Genomic DNA, 20,977 nt, shown 5'->3' with positions numbered 1-20,977 from the left:
AAACTAAATTGTGCCCGTAAAAGAGGTTGAAAATATCCGTCTTGAGTTGCCCTTACTGGCCAACCATGCGGGTCATAATTCAGTGCAGTTAAATATGATTATTGGTCCAGAAATAAACTTGCCTCCCTCCCATTTAGTGGGATATAACAGGGGCTCCCTTGAGATAACTGTCTCTTCCAACTCTAGGCAAGTATTGTTAGATTCAATCCCACTCCGCAATAGATTTGAGTGTCTAAGTGATGATAGGGAGAGCATTGGATCATTAGGGGGAACTAGGTAGATGCCCTTCCTGCCACCTGAGGAGTTGTCTCCCGGAATGTTCATGGTCTACAGAATTTAAACAGCTGATCTCAATAGAATTTGGGAGGAAAATGTGATATGTTTACGAGAGACTTGGGTGGTGGGTGAGCAAATTCACTTGAGTGGATTTTCGCAATTTGTGAAAGGGGGAACAAAAGCTGGCCTCGGGAGCGTAAAAGGTGGATTAATGATGCTTCTATCAATCAAATGCATTAGAGGAGCAAGAGTATTAGACAAGCAGTGAGTGACTCCTGGCTTGCTATTTGGACTTGTATGTCGAAAGCAGTACTCTTTAATAGTTCAATAATTAACATCTGGGTAAATCAGAATGAGACTCAAAAGGAGTTGTGGGAGGACTCCCAGAGGGATTTGACAGCTTTTATGGAGACCCTGGGAGCCTCCATGATTCTCCCGTTAGGGGACTTTAATCATCGTTTAGCCCCAGCTCATGTAAAGGTTGATTGCTGTGACTTGCTTGAAGGCTATGGAATTCCACATGCAGTCTTCTCCCAGCCTAGTCAATCTAAGTACGATCTGCAATTCATAAGAATCCTGTCCGCGTTAGATTTTGTGTGCCTAAATGTATGATTGAGGGAGGGCATACTGGTGTCCCAAACTTTTCAGTATGGGAAGCAAACCTGCCCTATAGAGTATGTTTATGAAGGTGTGTTTTTTATATTTGTACAAGATTTCAGGTATTGAGATTAAGGGGTAGTGATCATTTGGACTGGAAAACTTCCCTATGCGTAGCTCCTTAACGAAGAGAATGTGTGATGCTGATGGAAGTAGTCTCTCCTAAGTGCTTATCAACAAGAATTGATGATCAATATATGTCTCAACTGATGCAATTTCAAACTTCTAATGATTTGGCCTATGGGCAGGTACCATGACCGAAGATTCTAGAATAGTATTAGGACATTATAGAAGAGGCAGTAAAGCGTCTGACTCCCTTATTCAGGATATGTAACCAGAAACCTAAAAGGGATAATCTTAGTAAGCCCCCTATACCAGTTGTGGTTTGATAGTGTTTAATTGTCAGGAAAGAGTTGAGGAAAGCAGGGAGGAAGCAGCATTCTAAGGTGAAGTCCTGTGATAGAGAGGGTTATTTTAAGATTAAGAGGGAATTATGAGGCCCTAATAAAGACTAAAAAGCAGGCTTTTTTAAATTTAACTGGGATCTTATGATTAGTACCCTACAGAATAAAGATATGATTAAGTTCTCAAAGCCAGTTCAGAGGGGGTGCAGTAATTCAAATTCCACCCCCCATCCCTTACCCCTCACCACACACCCCACACAAGGTGTACAGTCCCAGAAGATGCTTGGGTCATCTACCTAAGTAAAATCCATAAGGCCAGTGTGTCAATTGTGAGGGATAATTGGCCCCAATGGGAAGAGGATACTCTAACTCTTTCAGTACAGGCTATTGCTAACCTGATATCCCCCCTAAACTTAACTAAAGTGAGGGGGGGGCAGATAACCTGCCTGTAATTGCATTAATGTCAAATCCCATTGGGTGGGCAGCTTTCTTTTCCAAAGTCTTTGTAGCAGTAAAAAAGTCTGGGGTATTCCCGCCGAGCCTGAAGGGTGCAATAATTAAACCGATTTATTTAAAAAAAAAAATAAAAAAAAAAAAAAAAAAGGGGAGACTGATGTCCTGACTAACTTTCGCTTAATAACCCTTCTTGCTGTGTGTGCTGAATTGTACTCAAAGGTAATCCTTATTTCTCTCAAGAATTGGATTGAGTGCAATGATAGGGTCCTTTTGTAGCAAGGTGGCTTCGAGCAAGGGCACTCTACAAGCGATCATTGTTTCAGCGTGTGGGCTTGGGACAAAAGGCGATGGAAACTTCAGTGAATTAGTACTGTTGTTTTGTTGACTTTACCTCTGCCTTCAATTTGTTTGATCAAAGTATTGCGTGGGACAAGTTGCAGCAACTGAAAATATGCACCAGTTTACTTGTAATACTTCAGGAATTGCACTTTCAGAACTGGGCTCAGGTAGAACTCAATTTAAATGGGGCCCTATTGAAAAGAAGACCATTAGTAAATGGGCTAAAGCAGGGATGTGTTCTGCCATCTACACTGTTTTCATTGTTCCCTGCTGACCTCCCAGGACCACTTGCATCTACCAACTCCTTTTGTCCAAAAATTTTGGGTAGCCATTTTTCATGCCTCCTGTATTTAGATAATTTGGGTATTGGGCTTGACCCCAGGTTTGCAGCATAAATTGACTAGTTTTAGTAGTTATTGCAAATATAATAAACTTAAGGTAAACATGGAAAAAAATATATATATTTGCCTTTGGGAAAAATTCAAGACCGTTCAAATGGTATCTGGGAAATACATAAGTGAGGGTGGTAACCTTGTGTAGATATCTACCCCTTGTGTAGTCCCCTTTTAACTGCTTATGAGGCTATAGTCAGGACTGGCTTTTGGGCGGTGCGAGCAGTGCGACCACACCAGGCTCCGACCTCAGGGGGACGCTGTTTTTATTAATGACTTCCGAAACTTGCGATTTAAAAGCACCTGCTGAAAAGTTCCTTGTGTGTTTAGCCTTCAAGAACCAATTAAAATGTCAAGATACCTCTTGTGATGAATGTTTCTGATACAGAGAGAGATCATAGTTTTGCCTAGTGGCAGCTTTGACTCAACATAAAGTAGCATAGAGGATTAATATGCCTGCTGCAAAAAACAGAACTATGGGGCATATTTAAGAAAAGTGATGCTACACACTGTGCAGGGCCACTTTTCTTGCACCCCTTAGAGCCCCGCTAATGCCACCACGTGCGCATCATATTTAAAATACGGTGCACCATGGTGGTAGTTAGGGGACTAGTGTCAGAATTTTTTACGCTAGTCCGCCGCTTTGCAGGATTAGCGTAAACAATGTTGATGCTAATCCTGCAAAGCACCCAAAGGCCCATTGTAACCATCAGACGCCTCCTTTTAATGCCTGATCTGAATAGGTGTTAAAAGTGCTGGAAAAAAATGGCGTAAAGAAACCTATCAGATTTCTTTGTGCCATTTTTTTGCCCCCTTCCTAACAGGGGAATGCCCCCTTTGCATACATTATGCCCGGCGCAGGTATAATGTAGCACAAAGGGATACAAAGTGGCACAATGCATGCATTGCGCCACTTTGTAAATATAGCACGGCGTTTTTGACCTTCTAATTCCACATTAGCATAAACAAAAAAATGACGCTAATGTGGCGTTAGAATGGCACCAGGGGCTCTTAAATATGCCCCTATATTTTATGTGGCTAGCTGAGTGGATTAGTAAAGTCGGCCTTTACAAATGCTTTAAAACACATGCATGTATGTGAAAGGGGAGCGATGGAGAGATGAGGGACACATTTGCCAGGTGGTAGTGAGTGAAACCGAGGAGGAAGTCATGGGGTGGGCGGGCGCCACAATAATCTGTTGCACAGGGCGCCACCAGTCCTAAAGCCAGCCCTGACTATAGTACCTGCGCAATACCTAAACGGGGCAGAGTTACTGATCCTAAGAATGGAGGCAAACTGGGGGAAGTGTGAGGCCAAGGGTCTGAAGAAATTGTTAGGCCTCCCCAATGCGCGATGGCTCTGGCAATAAGATTGGAGGGGGATTTGCAGGCCTGGAATTACTTGCCCTACAAATCAACCCTGCAATTTTGGGTTAAACTTGGGTTTCTCGGAGGTCAGGAAGGTATCACCATGCTGTGCCTGTGAAATTGTTGGTTGTGCACTTAAATGGGCAGGTCAAGTCAGAAACCGACTAGGGAAAATCTCTGCAGCCCTAAGCATTGAGAAATTGTCGGAAGCTTCTCATTTTTCGAAAAAGTTAATTAGAAGAGGCTTATAGAAGTGAGTCTAGGTTCCAGGATGTGGAGTATGTAAGGGGGAAGGCCTCAGTCCCCTATGCGTTGGAATATTGGGTAAAGCAGAAGGTGTTCCCTTACATAACAATTTTCTCAGATGCACAGCTGCAGCTACTACTGTTAAAAATCTTGATTGCACTAAATTTCCGGTTCCAAAGGCCGGAACAATTTGAGGCACTCTTAGTTGCTGAGAATAATTACAGGTGTGGCTTAAGGTGTTGAAATGTTAATGTCCATCTTTTATTAGATTGTCTTTATTTTTATAAGGCTCAATGTTTGATTTTGAAACCTCTTTTTATGAAACATAAGACACTGGAGTGAATAACTGGCATTCCTCGAACATATATTTTAGATGTTGCATATGCCTTAGCAAATATTTATACATTAAACTTGGGGTAATATGGTGATCTTGGCTGATTTAAGTCCTAATGGATCTAGTTGACTGTTTACAGGTTGAGGGTATGAAGTGTTTTACTGTATCTCAAGCACTTGTAGAACCAATGTCTACAGTGGATTTAATGGGTGGTGAAATTGGATTATTTGGGGGGGGGGGGGGGGGTTATTTTAAGGTATTTTATTTAAGATTATTATTGTTTTAAAGACCAGTGTCTAGACATTAATAAAGTCTTGAACTGTTAAAAAGTGAAACTAATCTATTCTGTGTAAGGGTAATGGCTTCCAGCCTGTATCCGATCAACTCCATCAAATCCTACCCTATGTCCAGCTACTAGAGCATACAGACCTCAAGAATGTCAAATCCATTTGACTACTGTTTCCAGATTTCAACCTTTACCTGGATCGTCTGCTCTGCAGTTCACAAGTAATCATTAAATAAAATAATTTATTTTAAGACTGTTTGTAGGAAGTTGGCTTTGTATATACTATTTCAAAGTAAGAAATAGTGTGCACAGAGTCCAAGGGTTCCCCTTAGAGGTAAGATAGTGGCAAAAGTAATGCTCTATTTTGTGGTAGTGTGGTCGAGCAGTAGGCTTATCAGAGGGTAGTGTTAAGCATTTGTTGTACACACACAGGCAATACATGAGGAACACACACTCAAAGATTTACTCCAGGCCAATAGGTTTTTATATTCAAAAATATATTTTCTTAGGTTCAAGATTTACATTAAACACTTTAAATGTAAGGTACTTCACTTAGATACTTTAGGAACTTTGAATAAAAGCAATATCATATGCAGTTTTTGTAAAAATGGCAATAAGCTATTTTCAAAGTGTACACAGTGCAAAAATCAACTGTTCCTGGGGGAGGTAAGTAAAGGTTAGATTAGGAGGTAAGTAAAACACTTACAAGTCTCAGTCCTGGGGCATAGGCAGCCCACCGTTGGAGGTTCAAGGCAACCCCAAAGTTACCACACCAGCAGCTCAGGGCCAGTCAGGTGCAGAGGTCAAAGAGGTGCCCAAAACACATAGGTGCCTATGGAGAACAGGGGTGCTCTGGTGCCAGTCTGCCGGGCGGCCGGGTGCAGTGTGCAAAGCAGGAGTTGGGTTTCAGGTAGGAAACAATGGAGGAACCCGGGGGTCATTCTAGCGGTGAAGGCAGGCACAGGGGGGCTTCTCGGGACAGCCACCACCTGGGCTAGGCAGAGGGTCACCTGGGGGTTACTCCTGTGTTGAAAGTCGTTTTTTTCAGGTCCTGGGGGCTGCGGGTGCAGTGTTGGTTCCAGGCGTCGGGTTCCTTGTTACAGGCAGTTGCGGTCAGGGGGAGCCTCTGGATTCTCTCTACAGGCGTCTCTGTGGGGGCTCAGGGGGTGTCGTCTCTGGTTACTCACGGGCTCGCAGTCACCTGGTAGTCCTCCCTGAGGTGTTGGTTTTCTGCAGGTTCAGCCGCAGGCGTCGGGTGCAGAGAGTATGTAGAGTCTCACGCTTACGGCGGGAAACGTGAAGTCTTTGGAAGTTGCTTCTTTGTTGCAAAGAAGTAGCTGGTTTTGAACAGGGTCGCTGTTCACGGGAGTTTCTTGGTCCTGTAGTCCAGGGCAGTCCTCTGAGGCTTCAGAGGTCACTGGTCCCGGTTGGATGCGTCGCTGAAGCAGATTTTCGAAGTTGGAGACAGGCCAGTAGGGCTGGAGCCAGAGCAGTTGTCGTCTTCCTCCTTCTCTGCAGGCTTGTAGGTCAGCAGTCCTTCTTTCTTCAGGTTGCAGGAATCGGATTTCCTGGGATCTAGGGAGCCCCTAAATACTGCATTTAGAGGTGTGTTTAGGTCTGGGAGGGCAGTAGCCAATGGCTACTGTCCTTTAAGGTGGCTACCCCCTCTTTGTGCCTCCTCCCTGAGGGGAGGGGACATATCCCTAATCCTATTGGGGGAATTCTCCAAAACCAAGATGGAGGATTTCTAAAGGTAGGGGTCACCTCAGCTCAGGCCACCTTAGGGGCTGTCCTGACTGGTGGGTGACTCCTTGTTTTTCTCATTATCTCCCCGTGGACTTGCCGCCAAAAGTGGGGGCTCTGTCCAGGGGGCAGGCATCTCTACTAGCTGGAGTACCCTGGGGCATTGTAACACGAAGCCTGAGCCTTTGAAGCTCACTGCTAGGTGTTAGAGTTCCTGCAAAGGGGGGGGGGGGGGTGTTAAGCATCTCGACCCAGTGCAGGCTTTGTTTCTGGCCTCCGAGCACAAAGGCCCTCACCCCAGGGGGTCAGAAACTCATCTCTCAGCAGCAGGCTGGCACAGACCAGTCAGTCCTGCACTGAAGGATTGGGTAAAATACAGGGGGCATCTCTAAGATGCCCTCTGTGTGCATTTTGTAATAAATCCAACACTGGCATCAGTGTGGGTTTATTATTCTGAAGTTTGATACCAAACTTCCCAGAATTCAGTGTAGCCATTATGGAGCTGTGGAGTTTGCTTTGACAAACTCCCAGACCATATCCTCTTAATGGCTACCCTGCACTTACAATGTCTAAGGTTTTTGCTTACACTGCAGGGGCATAGTGCTCATGCACATATGCCCTCACCTGTGGTATAGTGTGCCCTGCTTTAGGGCTGTAAGGCCTGCTAAAGGGGTGACTTACCTATGCCACAGGTAGTGGTTTGTGGGCATGGCATCCTCAGGGGGATGCATGTCGACTTGGTCTTTTTCTCCCCACCAACACACACAATCTACAATGGCAGTGTGCATGTGTTAGGTGAGGGGTCCCTTAGGGTGGCACAACATATACTGCAGCCGTTTGGGACCTTCCCTGGTCACAGGGCCCTTGGTACCACTGGTATCCTTTTACAAGGGACTTACCTGTGTGCCAGGATTGTGCCAATTGTGGAAACAATGGTACATTTTAGGTGAAAGAACGCTGGTGCTGGGACCTGGTTAGCAGGGTCCCAGCACACTTCTCTGTCAAGTCAGCATCCGTATCAGGCAAAAAGTGGGGGGTAACTACAACAGGGAGCCATTTTCTTACACTGTTCATCTCCCCAACGCCCCTAACCCTCCACCCCTTAGCTCTCCCATATCAATCTGGTAATGTGGTAGGGCAACTACGAAACCCTCTTTGAACACATTTAGAAAACTGACATCAAATTTATTATGGAATAGTGCTGCTTTTGACCCCCACTTTGGTCAAGTCTGTGAAATTCACGCTTTAACAATCCAATCTATTTTGCTTCTAACTCAAAATTCATCCTGAAAGTCCCTACTGACTTATTACTTAAATGAGTTGGTTATGATCACAGCATTCTTTCAGAACTGTACTGTAAGCGTGGAACAAGCGCTGCTTTCCTTTATATCTGCAGATGTTTAAGATTATATGTTGATTTTATCAACTCCTTCCATCACTCACACCAGATCTTCATGGCTTTTGGCCAATCTCAAGGTGGGTGTCCTCCCTCTAAACAAGGAATAGTGAGATGGATTACTGGTGCTTTGTATTTTGTCACTTTAAGGTTGGTTGTCCCTTACAGTTACTCTGTATCCTTAATTCACAAAGGGACTAAAGGCAATGACTGCCCTCTATCCTGGAGCTACTTTATCGTACTCTGATAGAGCTGCAACACGGAAGAGTTGCTGCACATTTAAAAAGCTCTATTGATTGCATGCAGACCCTTCCAGAGACTGTCGTCATTCAGGCAGTTTTGCCTTATCTTTGCCATCAAGGGAAGCCTCTTCTTGATTCTATATGTATTTATGCATTTATAATCCCTTTAATCGGGTCACAATATTTTATACGTTCGATGAATTTTGATTAGATACGGAATACTGTTTGTTATTCAGATTCAAGCATATGCATTTAAGAAAGATTCAGTGCTATAGACAGTTATTTACCTTTTAAGTGCAGTTATTCAGCACTGGTATTTTGCGTAGAGTTCTCTGTGACCCTTCCGCTTCACCTGTCGAAGGCTTTTACTGTTTGTATCCTTTCATACAAATGCTTTAGAAATTTAAACTGAGGAAGTCTCTAGGGATAGTAGAGTGTAGTGCATTCTTACCTTATTGGCTGAAGTTAGGGTATTTTCTAATGAGATGACTGTGCTAGTAAATTTGTACGTTTTTAATGTTGTTTTTAAAGAAATTTTCTTTAACTGCTATGAAAATGTTACTATGGGACTACCATGTCATGGAATGAGAATGATTCAGGCATGTGCATTTATGAAAGATGCTAACCGTTCAGAATTGTAGTTGCGTGTAAGTATCATGTGTCTTAGCCTTGGGAAGGATTCCAGTGGTTTTGGTTGCCTTGTTGAACTTTTCTCTACTACAGTTTATTTCTCCCTAGTCCTTGGGCACATTTACCAGAAAGAAGAATACAAAAATACAAATGGCAGTTGGTAGGATCAGACTCAAAGCTGCTAAAGATGTTGGATTAGACAATAAGGTGTTAAATATACCTAATGGAGGCTGAACGAATATAAAATTATTTATTACTACCAAGCACAAAAAGCAGTGATGTAACCATAGATGTGGACTTCCAACAGAACATATTGGATAGACCACCTTGAATACGTCCCATTAGAGCTCAAATATGCCATGTAGCTGACTACACCATGCTCACACTTGTGATTATTACACATCACACACCAACCATGATAGGCACACACTAAAATGCAGTAGAACAAGTTGGTCAGAATGCCATACAGACATGAAACACATTCTCAATGGAGTCTAACTGAGTACATAACAGGATTGCCACTTGAAGCCAGCTGTACTACACAGCACCTTTCCAGTCACATTTCTAATTCTCCTTCCTCAAACAGAACATGTTAGGCAGTCTTTTTGATGAGCTGTGCGTACAACACAGCACCTCAGCCAATATTTGACAAAGTGCTGCCAACTTATCAGTATGCCCCGCGCCATCACAGCAGACATCTTGAAACCATTTGTATAAAGTTAGGCCAATTTTAACAAACCAGAACTTGTTCATAAGTTCTATACTTGGCTGGTGGTGCTGTCTAGAAATCAATCTGAATAGGCCAGGCAATGTAGTTTAACTATTCATACAGTACATGATTACAGTGATACATATATCTGAAAACCTTCTAGAAATTTCCATGATCTCCAACACCCCAGGAATGGAATGAATCAGATCTGCTAGATAGAGCAGGCGATTGTTGGCTTAGAGGGAGAGTACATCTTCACACCCCCAGGACCTACCTTATCCCACACATGCGAGTATCCGCTCGTACCCAGTCCACCAAAGTCGCCAGCACAAACAGCAAAGGAGGGAGCAGGCCCTCCCCCCACCCAAGGCTCGATCTCTCAGGACAGTGCTCCGTTAACTCTGAATATTGCCATGTGTTTGGCATATAGGAGTTTAATCTACGATTAAAAACTTGGAACCAAACCCTGCACCAGCAGACGCCACCACTCCACTGTATCAAATGCCTTTTTGGCATCTAAGGCTAATAGTATTGTGAACTCTTGAAGAGTGCTGCATCTAGCCAGGTACCCATACAACCATCTAAGTTGGGTCTTGTGGTTCTCAAGGGCATGACACCAGGCTGATCTGGAACTATTAATTTGTCTAGGACCACAATCAGGCAGTTTACCAGTACTATTGCCAAAATTTTAACTTCTACATTAAGGAGAGTGATTGGCCAGTATGAGGCACTCTGCTCCAGGGGCTTTCCCACCTTAGGAATAAGTACACTTGGGGCCTTTCTGATGTCTTGGTGGAATTCCAGCCCACCCCACCTTGTGTAGCATGTCCTTAATCGGCTCCACCACCTTCTTTTCCAAACATTTAAAAAGAATTCAGGCAAAACTCATTGGTGCCAGGTGCTTTTCCCCTCCGCAATTTTTTGATGGCCTCCCTGATCTCATCTGCACTAATGTATTTGTCCAACATCTGTCTGTCATCTTTGTCGAGTACTGGAATTGGATAATCATTATTGAAAGTCTGACATTCTTCCAGTGTCTCCCTTGTTTTAAATTGATATGTGTGTGCCAAATGATCACCCCAAGACCTCAGCCATACCCATACCTCAGCAGGGTCTACCTTACTCTGGTCTCTGCCCTCTAACCAGTGTTTCCAGCATCTCCCCTCTCCCCTGTGAGCCAGGCATGTCAGAAGCTTCCCTATTTTGTTTTCTATCTTGTATAATTTGTGTTGCCTAGTTCTATAATGTGCCTATGCTTCTCCCTCCACGATTCCCCAGCATTAATCCCTTAGTAGTGCAATATGGTGGGACAAAACTGGGCACAAATGTGAAATATCCTCCGCCTCCCAACGACATAATCTTTCCTCTAACATTGTAGCTGTTTTGGTTCTCTCACCTTTTCCTGTCTACGTGAGAATGTATTTCTGTTGTGCAGGCCCACAGGTGTTACCTGCAGCTCAGAGGCCCAGGAGCATTTCCAGGTTGTGGTTCCTTCCTTTGGCCTTACCAGTGTCCTTTGGATATTCACAAGAGTGATGACTGTGGATGTAGTGCATCTTTGGAGGTTGGGTGTATCAGTCTTACCTTACCTTAAAGACTAGCTGTTCGAGGGTGGTGTTTCTCAGACAGTTGTGGACCACCTCAGATGATGGCGAACATCATAACCTCGTTGAGGTTCTCTATCAAAGTGCCACAGTCATACCTGACTCCGTCACAGATCCTCCCATTCATTGAAGCTTTCCCAGTTGCACTGCAGTTTCACCCCCCAGGTCCCTGGAGAGTTATGGTAATTCAGGATATGATCCAGATGTTTCACTCTATTTTGAATCTCAGTGAGGATGGTGTAGAGGTTGCTGAGACTCCTTATCTCCTGCATACTGCTAGTCCAACATACCAGGTGGCACATGGTGGCTTTGCATTGGGATCTGAAGTCCCAGTGGGTACATCACTAGGGAAACCTGTTGGATTGCATCCAGATTTTGGAGGAGACTGCGAAATATCTACAGTGGTGGCTGCGGGACCCTGATAGGGTCAGTGCCATACCAGTCTCCTTATCCCACCCAGAGCAGACGGTGGTCACTGAAGCATCAGTACTGGGCTGCGTAAGCCATCTAGGAGAGATGGACATTAGAGAACTGTGGTGTCTGGCAGAAGCCAGCCTCCACATCATTTTGTTGAAGTTGTGGGTGATCCTGTGCAAGGAAGCTTTGTGCCTCTGGAAATGGGTGACTTGCCAGGGCATTTGTCTGGATGTGATCCACATGGTGTGAATCTTTAAGCTAGGGAAGTGTGAGAAAAGGCCTCTTTTTGTTATGGTTAGCCCCCCACTTTTTGCCTGATGTATGATGTAGCTTAGAAGTCAATAGTGCCCAGGGCCCCTGCTAACCAGGTTCCCAGGGCCAGAGCGGTTTCCCTAAACTGTTGTGATGCATTGGCACAATTGGAGACATCCTTGGCTGCCACCATAAGCCCCTAGTAAATGGTACTTAGGTGCTCAGGGCTGGAGGTATTAAGGGTAGGCCCCCGAGGGCAGCAGCACTGATTGTACCACCCTCTAAGGCCCTGCATCCAAGTGCACCCAGCACTGCCATTGCAGGGTGAGTGCCCCGATACTAAAATAAAAGACTGACATGGCACACTGCTTGTGTGCCCTGTCCACTCTACACTGCATATCATATTGCTAAGTCACCCCTCTGGCAGGCCTTTTAGCCCTAAGGAAGGGTGCACTGTACTGTATGTGGGCATAGCTGCATGAACAATATGTCCCCACTGTGTCCTTGTCCATACTGGGGCATAGTGAGTGAACAGAGCAGCCATTTTAAAATACATGTGCTGGACACTGGTCAGTACGAGTTTCACAGCAACCTGATGGCCATTCTGAACCCTGGGTTGTTTGGTATCCAACAACTCAGAGTGATAAATCCACACTGGTGCCAGTGTTGGAATTATTATAGGCGGTACCCAGGGGTCACCATAGAGGCGCCCCCTGCACGATCTAACTACCCTGCATGGTTGCTGACTGGTTCTACCCAGCCTGCCACCTCCAGACATCCAATCTACAAACCTTGGGGGAGAGATCCGCATTCTGGAGCCCATCCTGTGTGGAAGTGCCAACACCCCCTCCCTCAGGAGGGTGCACTGCCCTGGCGGCGAGCTTCAAAGGGCTAACTGCCTCTGAAACTTGACCCTCGGCCTGTGCCTAGCAGCAGATGGTAACCCCCATGCAAACCCACACTTTTGGCAGGAGCAATGGGTGGAAACTCAGTGTAGGAAGAAGAGGCCCCAACTGGCATGCACCAACCCTAAGGTGTTGCCTGCGAGGTTGGCACTCCATTTGATTTTCCTCCATCTTAAATGGAAAGAAAAATAGCCAATCAGGGATAGGGAATTGCCCCTTCCCACGGGAACTGGTCACTTTAGTTAGTGTAGCCATCCAAAGGTAGATGACCCATTGGTCACTGCCAGGTTCCCCCTAAAACACCCACTAAATACAGTATTTAGTGGGCATCCCTAGACCAGGAAATCCGATTTGATGGACAAAAGAAGACCATCAACAAGAAGATCCAAAGCACGAGATCTGTGGACCTGCTGCAAGAAAGAAAAAGTGCCAAACCCTGCCTGCTGCACCGAGGACCTGACAGTCGCCGCTGACTAGCTGCTGGACAACTGGAAAAACTCTAAAGAACCCCAGAGGACCTCTAGGCTTCGAATATTGCCGTAGAACTCCCTCCATAGTGGAGGTGCCACTCTACAACAGCAAGAAACCAGCAAGCCAGTGAGAGTCACTTCACTGACAAGCTGCTATCTACTGAACCAGACACTGCAGCTGGCCCAAACTACACACCAACGACCACGAGGACAAACCCTGCTGGTGTGCCATGTTTGGTGGCAGTGCGCCCTCCAGTGCTCAAACTGTTCCAATACCCTGGGTATTGGTCAGCCAACGTCTGGCACCAAGAAAACCAGCCCATTTAGGGCTGAAAAAGGACCAGGAGGAAGCCCCCGTCAAGGGACTTAAGGAAGACCTCGGACCTCCCGCCAGAGTGCCCCAATTGTCCTACAAACGACCCTTGAACCAATATAACTCCTGCTACTGAGGGCAACCTTGTGCATAGATCCTGGCTCACCTATTCACTCTTCACCTGGCCGCCCTATGCCCTGCACCGAAGAACCTGCTGTGTCCTAAGTGTCCCCCACCCCTTGCTACCTCGGCACTCCAAGGTGACTCCAAGGAACCACCTTTAAACTTACCTGTGCAGTGCTTTTCCAAGTGGTTCCCTGCACCAGCTCCAGAGTCCACCTTGCACTGGTCCCACCGGAACCCAGAGCCTCCCAAACTTCTCCAGCTGGCACAGTGTGCCCACTGACGACCTCAGCAAACCTGCAAAAGAAGAATTTGGTAAACGAACTGTACTATTTTATATGTATTTTTAAAGGTGAACTTCCATTGATTCCTATGGTGCCTAATTACGCACAAAAGACTATTTCTCCTAAACTTCTAAAATTCGTAACTCAGCAAGTACTTAACAAGTTCGATAATCTTGGTCTTAAAAATTGCATGAAAATCTCAAGTATTTTTATAAATTGGTCTCAAGTTATCCTTTGAGTGTGTGATTTGCAAGATTGATGCTGTGAGTACAACAGATGCTTTGCACGTCTTCAAGACTGGCCTATCTACTCGACCAAGCTACCTTAAAAATTAGAGTGTTAGGTGATTTTGTTTTTACCCCAGTAAACCAACGTGTGGTTGCCTGGACCCCCTGAACATTGTGCCAAGCTTTGCACGATACATAGAGAGCCAGCCTCCTACAGGCAGACCAACTCAGTCTTCGCCTAGCACATCAGGAATAGCAGTGGCCCAAGGTGGTTTCCAGGAATGGCAGGAACCCTGGCTCTGTATTTTTGCCACTTTCAAGAATGCACAATATCAGTATTTTTGCACTCTAGAGTTCCCAAGAAAGCTCTCTCACTGAAACTCAATCTGTTTGAATCAGGGCTCGGACTCCTGTGTGTATTTCACCTCTACCTACCTTGGTTCTAGCTCTAAACATCGACAGGGCTCAAGTCATCCTAGTGGCTTTGGACTGGGAAAGGAGGAGGTGGTATACAAGACTCCTGGGCATGAGCAGCTCTTCTTTAATCGGTCTTCCACTTTGGGAAGATCTACTCTCATAGCAACAGGGCAGGGTCCTGCATCAGGGCTTCGCACTCTGCACCTTCATGCATTGAGAGTGGGCGGTGGGAGCTAATCTCCTTTGTTCTGCCTCATAAAGTTGTTAATGTGAATGTGGCAGCCTGGCACCCATCTACGAAATCAGTGTTCACCGGGTGCTGGGACACGTTTGTGTCTGTCTGGCATCCATTGGATTGACTCGCTACAAGCTAAGCTGCCTGAACTGCTGGTATTCATTTTGTCTTTGGCCCATCAGGGACATGCCTTCGGTACTGTTCAAGATTATTTGTCAGCTCTTTTGGTTTTTTTTCAGGTTGCTGGATCAGCCTTCTTTGTTTAAATCACATGTGATGAGATTTTCTAAAGGTTGTCAGCCCACATTCCCACTGAAGCAATTTTTGATGTCACAGTGGGACTTAAATTTCATTCTCACTTTTCTAATGTCTCCTACATTAGAGGCATTGCACAGCTGACCTCTGTCTCGTGACCCTGGGAATGTTTTTTCGGGTCGCAGTCATGCCAACTTTTCATGTGAGTGAACTGAAGACCCTGTCTTGGTCCAAGTGGTTTTTACAACATTCTTCTAGAGAAGCTGGTGTTTAGAACTCGAGCTGCATTTCCAGAAAGGTTGGGAACACTTTTCCACATTGGGCAGGGTATCACTTATTTTTTTTGCACTACCTAACCCCTCAAAAGAGGAGGTTAGAGTGCATAATTTGGACCCCAAGGGAGCCCTCAGTTTCTACATTGATAATACCAGGGATCATTGGGTGAATGAATGTGGGTTTTTTGGATGCAAAGAAGGGCAAAGCAGTGCAGATATTCTGCATAAAAATGTGCTATGTGGTAGCTAAAAGCAGCCATCTTATAGTTTGAGGACTCATTCCACTCAAGCCAAGGGGATTTCTACTGTGTTAGTATGCAGTGTGTCTGTCTTAGATAACTGTCAGACTGCTGCATGGACGTCAGTGCATACGTTTACAAGGCACTGTTGCGTTGACAGTCGGGTCTGTCGAGATGGGCATATTGCCCTTCGGTCCTGCAAGACCATTTGATCTGAGTCATTCCACAGACCCGGAGGGGGATGGGGTGAACGGGGCAGGGATACTACTTTGGTATATATTCAGATGGTGAGGAATCTGGGGTATCCGTCAGAAAAGCAATTTACTTACTTTTGATAACACTCTTTCTGATGGATACTCGATCCAACCTCGGATTGCTCATCGAATCTACCAGCTCCCTATGCTGGGGAAAGGGTTGTTTTGCCCATCTAAAACTGTTCCAACCTAGAGATCTGTGCACTGGTCAAGCCAATTTGCTTTTCGTTTCTGCATCTGAGGGTGCTAACAAGGCTTGTATTACAGCTGAAGTCAGTGTGTCTCTGTGGCGCTTATATGCAGCAGTGAGCTGAACAACATCCGTGTAGAACCTCACAGTGCCACCTACCTGTGCCATGGAGCACATCTTTTGAGTTTCCATATTCGGTTTGATGCCTGGCGGTAATATCACAAGGTGAAGAATCTGTGGTTAAAATATTCACCAGAAATGCATTACCAAAGGTAGTTAACTGGTTCTTACTGAAACATTCCCACCAAGGGTTTTCAGGGAGCCATTGGGGCCATCTTTAGGGTAGATATGGAACATGCAGCAGCAAATGCATTGCAAATTGTGTAACTTTAATGAGCAACGCAATGAAAGTGAAGTATCTGTAATAAACTCAGAGGAAAATATATTTCCCTACTTGTGGTTCTATATGCAGACCAAGCGGAAGTATCCAAGAGCATAAACGTAGTATACCAAGGAATGAAAGTGCCTGAATTGCCAGAATTGATTGTAGAAAATACTTATATACCAACAGCGAAATTCTGGTTATTTGACCTCCATCCCTCTTAAAAGGACATGGTAGGCCAGTCTTTTCAGCCTCAGCTCACAAGACCAGACATAAAATTCCTTCTTTCATCTTGACTTTCTGTCCGAGTGTGGAATGATACTTATTTTCAGTGATATAGCTGTTACATGTGAATCTGGATACAGCAGTGACCTTGCCAGTGCCTGGACGGGTGCATCGATATATTACTGAAAAAGGTTTGCTCATGTTCTTCTAAGATATATTGAATTTCTTGCTTACTGACAGGGCACACTTGATCAGTCTGGTGCTCCACTCTCAAAGGCTAAACTCTTCAATTGCTTTACTAGCATATGAAAAATATAACAATAATCACACCTCCATCATCTGGCCACAAGACCTAGGTCCTCTCCCCAGTTGCCTAAACACAAGTAAGGAATTTGGGAGTGGCAGAAGATAAACTTGGCACCAAAGAAATGAACCACAGGAACCATCTGCATCATAAGATGCCTCTGAGATGTTTGTAGAACAGGCCCTGTATCTAGTTATTGGCAGGCTTGCTTTCATTTCCTTTGCAAGAGTATGCACAACTAAAAAAAGCCCTTCTCACGTGCTCTTAAACACAGGTAGGTATTGTATGAATGTCCACAACTCTATTTAGCTGTGCTGCCCCTGGATCGATGCAAGGGCTGCTTGGTCACTTAGATCTGCCTGTCATCCCGATAGAATTGTGTAGGCTGCCAGAGTCTGAAATGTCAGGCTCTAGTGTACCCCGGAGATGTGCCCAAGATCAATTTCTTTAGCTGAATGAGGTTTTAAGGTAAACACGTTGTGAACTAAGGCATCCCAGTGCACATTTAGCCCCTTGTGACTTATGATGTTCTTGATAGTGGAGAAAGTTGGATTTTCAGTGTTCAGAAATACCAGAAGCATGTTCTACAGTTGAGCCCCTGTGAGGAAGATCATGCATTCCTTTGTATGTGTCAAGTGACATTAATAACCACTGTTAGAAGCTGCTAAATGGAGATGATAGTCTCTCCAGTATGCTGAACCTGGGCCCTGTTGAACTCACTATTTATTCCATGTCTCTTTTCCAGCGTGAAATACTGCACTCTGACCTGGTAATGTGCTTCGTAGTGGCTGTGATCACTTTCGCCATCAGCGCCAGTACTGTCTTCATTGCTCTGAAGGTGAGCCTTCTGGGACTACAGAGGGTTGATGTTATGTGCAGGTGGAAGCCACGTATGAGGTTAAGAAGTATCACTTTTGGCATTGTGTACCTAGTTCTCATCAGTGGGCATCATGTGAAATATTGACAAAAAATAAAGATAAGAACCACTAATGTTAGGGGAAGTGCCCATCTAAAGTTTTTCAAGGTATGCATACATATGGTGCAATTAATCTGGTGCATGTGTGTTTGGACAGCCTGGCAGTCAACAAATTAAAAATACAAATATAATCAATGCATTTTTATTTTACTTGTGCATCTATTTAACTACTGCATTTTCTTTTTTCTACTTCATTCATAATTCCTTTCATGTACAGTCCTTGAGTTTCCTAATCTTACTTTTTATTTTTCACATTGTATTCTTTTCAGGTCTTTTTGTTTTAAAAACTCAGTTTGCTCTTTTTTTGGGACCCTTTCTCTCTTCTTTTTGTTTTTATTCTTTTGCTGTGTAATGTTTTTCAGTAAATCTACTTTTTTGTGTGGCCTTTGTCTCCTTACCTCTTTCTTTTTGCCCCAACAGCCTGTGTTAATGGCCAAGAATATTGGATAGTAATCCCTAAAGGAGTGTAGAGCTATAGAATGATCTAAGAATTAAACCGTGTATAAGCAAAATTGAGACACTGTGGTATTAACTTTTCTGAGTTTCATTTATTCTTCTGATGCAGACTGCCTTTTCCTCATTGTCTGCATCCACCTTCATCCTATCCCTGTCTGCACTAGTCTGCCTTCCCTTTTGTATGTTTGTAACTCTACCTACTCCTTATCTTGGGCTACTGTCTTTCACCACTCCCAAATAGATGTTAATATTTATTCTATTGCTGTCACCTTCAATATTTCTTTCTTTCTAGTCTGTTTTAGGTTATGTTCTGTATGCATTAGCGGGACTGATAGGCTTCTTGGCACACTACCTCCTCCCACAGCTCAGGAAACAGCTTCCCTGGTTCTGCTTCTCCCAGCCTGTTTTGAAATCTGGAGAATACAGCCATTTTGAAGTCAGGAGTAAGTAGTTTGTTTGCTCATACTTTCATAAGACATTAAATACCTGAATCATAACTCTCAAGTAATGGCAACTTTCTAAATTCATAACCTTTTGAATATTTTTCCATAGCTTTAATGGCTGCAAGGTACAAATTCCAAAGACTAGAATTATGAGGAAACTCTCATAATGGACACAAAACCTACAGATATGTCACTCACATCTCTATGCCACTGGCATTCATGCATTTGGCATGTTTGAGACCTTTCTTGGGCTACTTGGACAGTTGTAGGTAGTGTTTATACTGTGGTCGCCACAGGTGTCCTATAACCACCAGTACTATTGTGCCCCAATTGCATAGCAATGTTCCTCTGTTTTTCTTGGCCCCCTGGCACTAAGAACTCAGACCAAGATCAGTTGGACTGCAGCCACTCCCCAAAGCACTGAGCAGGGCTTGTGTAAGATGTGTGTCTGGTAACAGCCAGTTCCATGGGACTATACAGGGACACTTTAATAGAAATCCAATTCCTTTATCATAATTCACACGCTCAATGAGCACCAAGAAAAAGAATGTGCATTTTAAAGCACTTATTTTAAAAGCCCAATCTGGTGCACACAATATGTATTGGAACCACATCGAATATAAACAAAGCAGCAAGGACATTACTCATTACTGTAAACATCAGTAAATGTTTGCATATGGTTTGGTATCTCTATCAATTAACAGCAGTGTTTGCTACATTTAGGCACTATGCTAGCTCTAGCAGATTAAAAAATAAGTAGCCTGTCTTGAGTTTCAAAGGTAGTGACCACTACAAACTTGATATAGAACAATAGGACTTATTATTCTGTGTGAATAACGGTACTCCTATTTCTTTCACCGAAGTAGCTTGTGTCATAGAACAAACACAGTCACTGTGGTAGCCAGTGAAGATCACTTGTCGCTACACAACAACCTTCCATTAACCTTAAGTTGTGCCTGTCCTTTCTTCAAAGATCTGGTGTGCAAAGCTCAGATCTCCTGTTTAACATCTAACCATTTACACTCACTTTTAGAATACTTTAGCAGAGGTCCGCTGATGGGTCTTAGATTACATAATAGTAAGTAGTAGCACAATGAGCTTTGCGATACTTTAGACTATTAAAGAATGCTCTTTAAATGAAATAAAACATAGCATGCAATCACTGATCTCTAGAGGCTGTTTGTTTATAATGGGTAAGAATGATATGCTTCAGCAGGAATGTTTAAATGCCATGAATATATTCGCATAAGCTTGTTATCATATTTGCATGTAACAATTGAAGGACTACACAAAATGTTAGAGAATGTATATTCAATAAAAACTCAGATGTGTAATATCAAACTAAAAGGTTCGCAGAGAGAAAAACAGTGTTTATGACCAGACACTTGATTCTTCCAGGTTAGCTAAGTTGAACAATCAGAACTTAAGCGGTAAGAGGAAAGAGTTGGAAAATCGAATAGTGTGGTACAAAGAACAGAACAATAAACAAAAAGTCGACAAAGCACTACCAATTCTTTAATTACCTGCTAAGAGTTGGTAAAACGGCAGTACATTTTTATACATAAAGAAAATCCTAAGGTGCTAACTTTTTCTGGAGGTAGATAGAACCACAAATATTACATTGTTTTTCACAAGGCACTAGTATTTAAAATAGCATTGAACCAAATGATCAGCATATGTTATGCTTAGAGCGGTATTTATGAGCTCCCAGCTACATTTGTGACTCATCTAGTTTTCTCTGATTGTTGTAAACAGTGTCTTACTCAGTGTTGTCTACAGCAGATACTCTACATTGGTGTTTGCTGTTACGTACCTGGCTTCTGTTGTTAATGCTTCTGATGGATACATCTAACCATGGATGGATTGCTCACCTTTAGAATATTCCCCAGACACCAGAATGGAGCCAGACGTTTTCACAGAAGTGTTCATATACATCACTAGGTGGTACCATACAGCTCCGTGTTCACCTCGTTGCACCGTGGAAATGATGAGCTGCATAAAAATGGGTAAAGTCTGTTTCTTTTCTTCCGTTCTATCGAACATGGATCCAGATATTCACTCACTCCATCATCAGTTGACAGTTGTCTCCAGGAACAAAGTCCTCGTAAAAGGCTGCAGGGTTGAAATCATGACATGAGTGTCGGAAACAGATGTTGGTAATGGACCTGCTTGAGGTCTGCTTTTGATGTTTGGGGTCAGCACACTGCTCTAAGTCTTGTGAAGAATGTGCTGTGATGCACCCAAAGGAGATCCG

At 44.0% G+C, this 20,977-nt stretch overlaps 1 protein-coding gene across 3 annotated transcripts in view; it reads left to right on the top strand.

The window, feature by feature from the left end:
• Positions 1 to 20,977, top strand: part of PCNX3 (pecanex 3) — a 707,803-nt gene that overhangs the window by 296,311 nt on the left and 390,515 nt on the right. For all 3 annotated transcript variants that reach the window (XM_069207883.1, XM_069207884.1, XM_069207882.1), the window contains 2 exons: positions 17,594 to 17,686; positions 18,573 to 18,723. In XM_069207883.1, coding sequence (XP_069063984.1) covers positions 17,594 to 17,686; positions 18,573 to 18,723 — 244 coding nt within the window. The remainder of the gene's footprint in view (positions 1 to 17,593; positions 17,687 to 18,572; positions 18,724 to 20,977) is intronic.

This window comes from Pleurodeles waltl, chromosome 9, assembly GCF_031143425.1.
Source record: "Pleurodeles waltl isolate 20211129_DDA chromosome 9, aPleWal1.hap1.20221129, whole genome shotgun sequence".
In the NCBI taxonomy this organism is placed as follows: domain Eukaryota; kingdom Metazoa; phylum Chordata; class Amphibia; order Caudata; family Salamandridae; genus Pleurodeles; species Pleurodeles waltl.
Note: the sequence above shows the minus strand (reverse complement) of the source record. Positions and strands in the feature narration are given on the sequence as shown.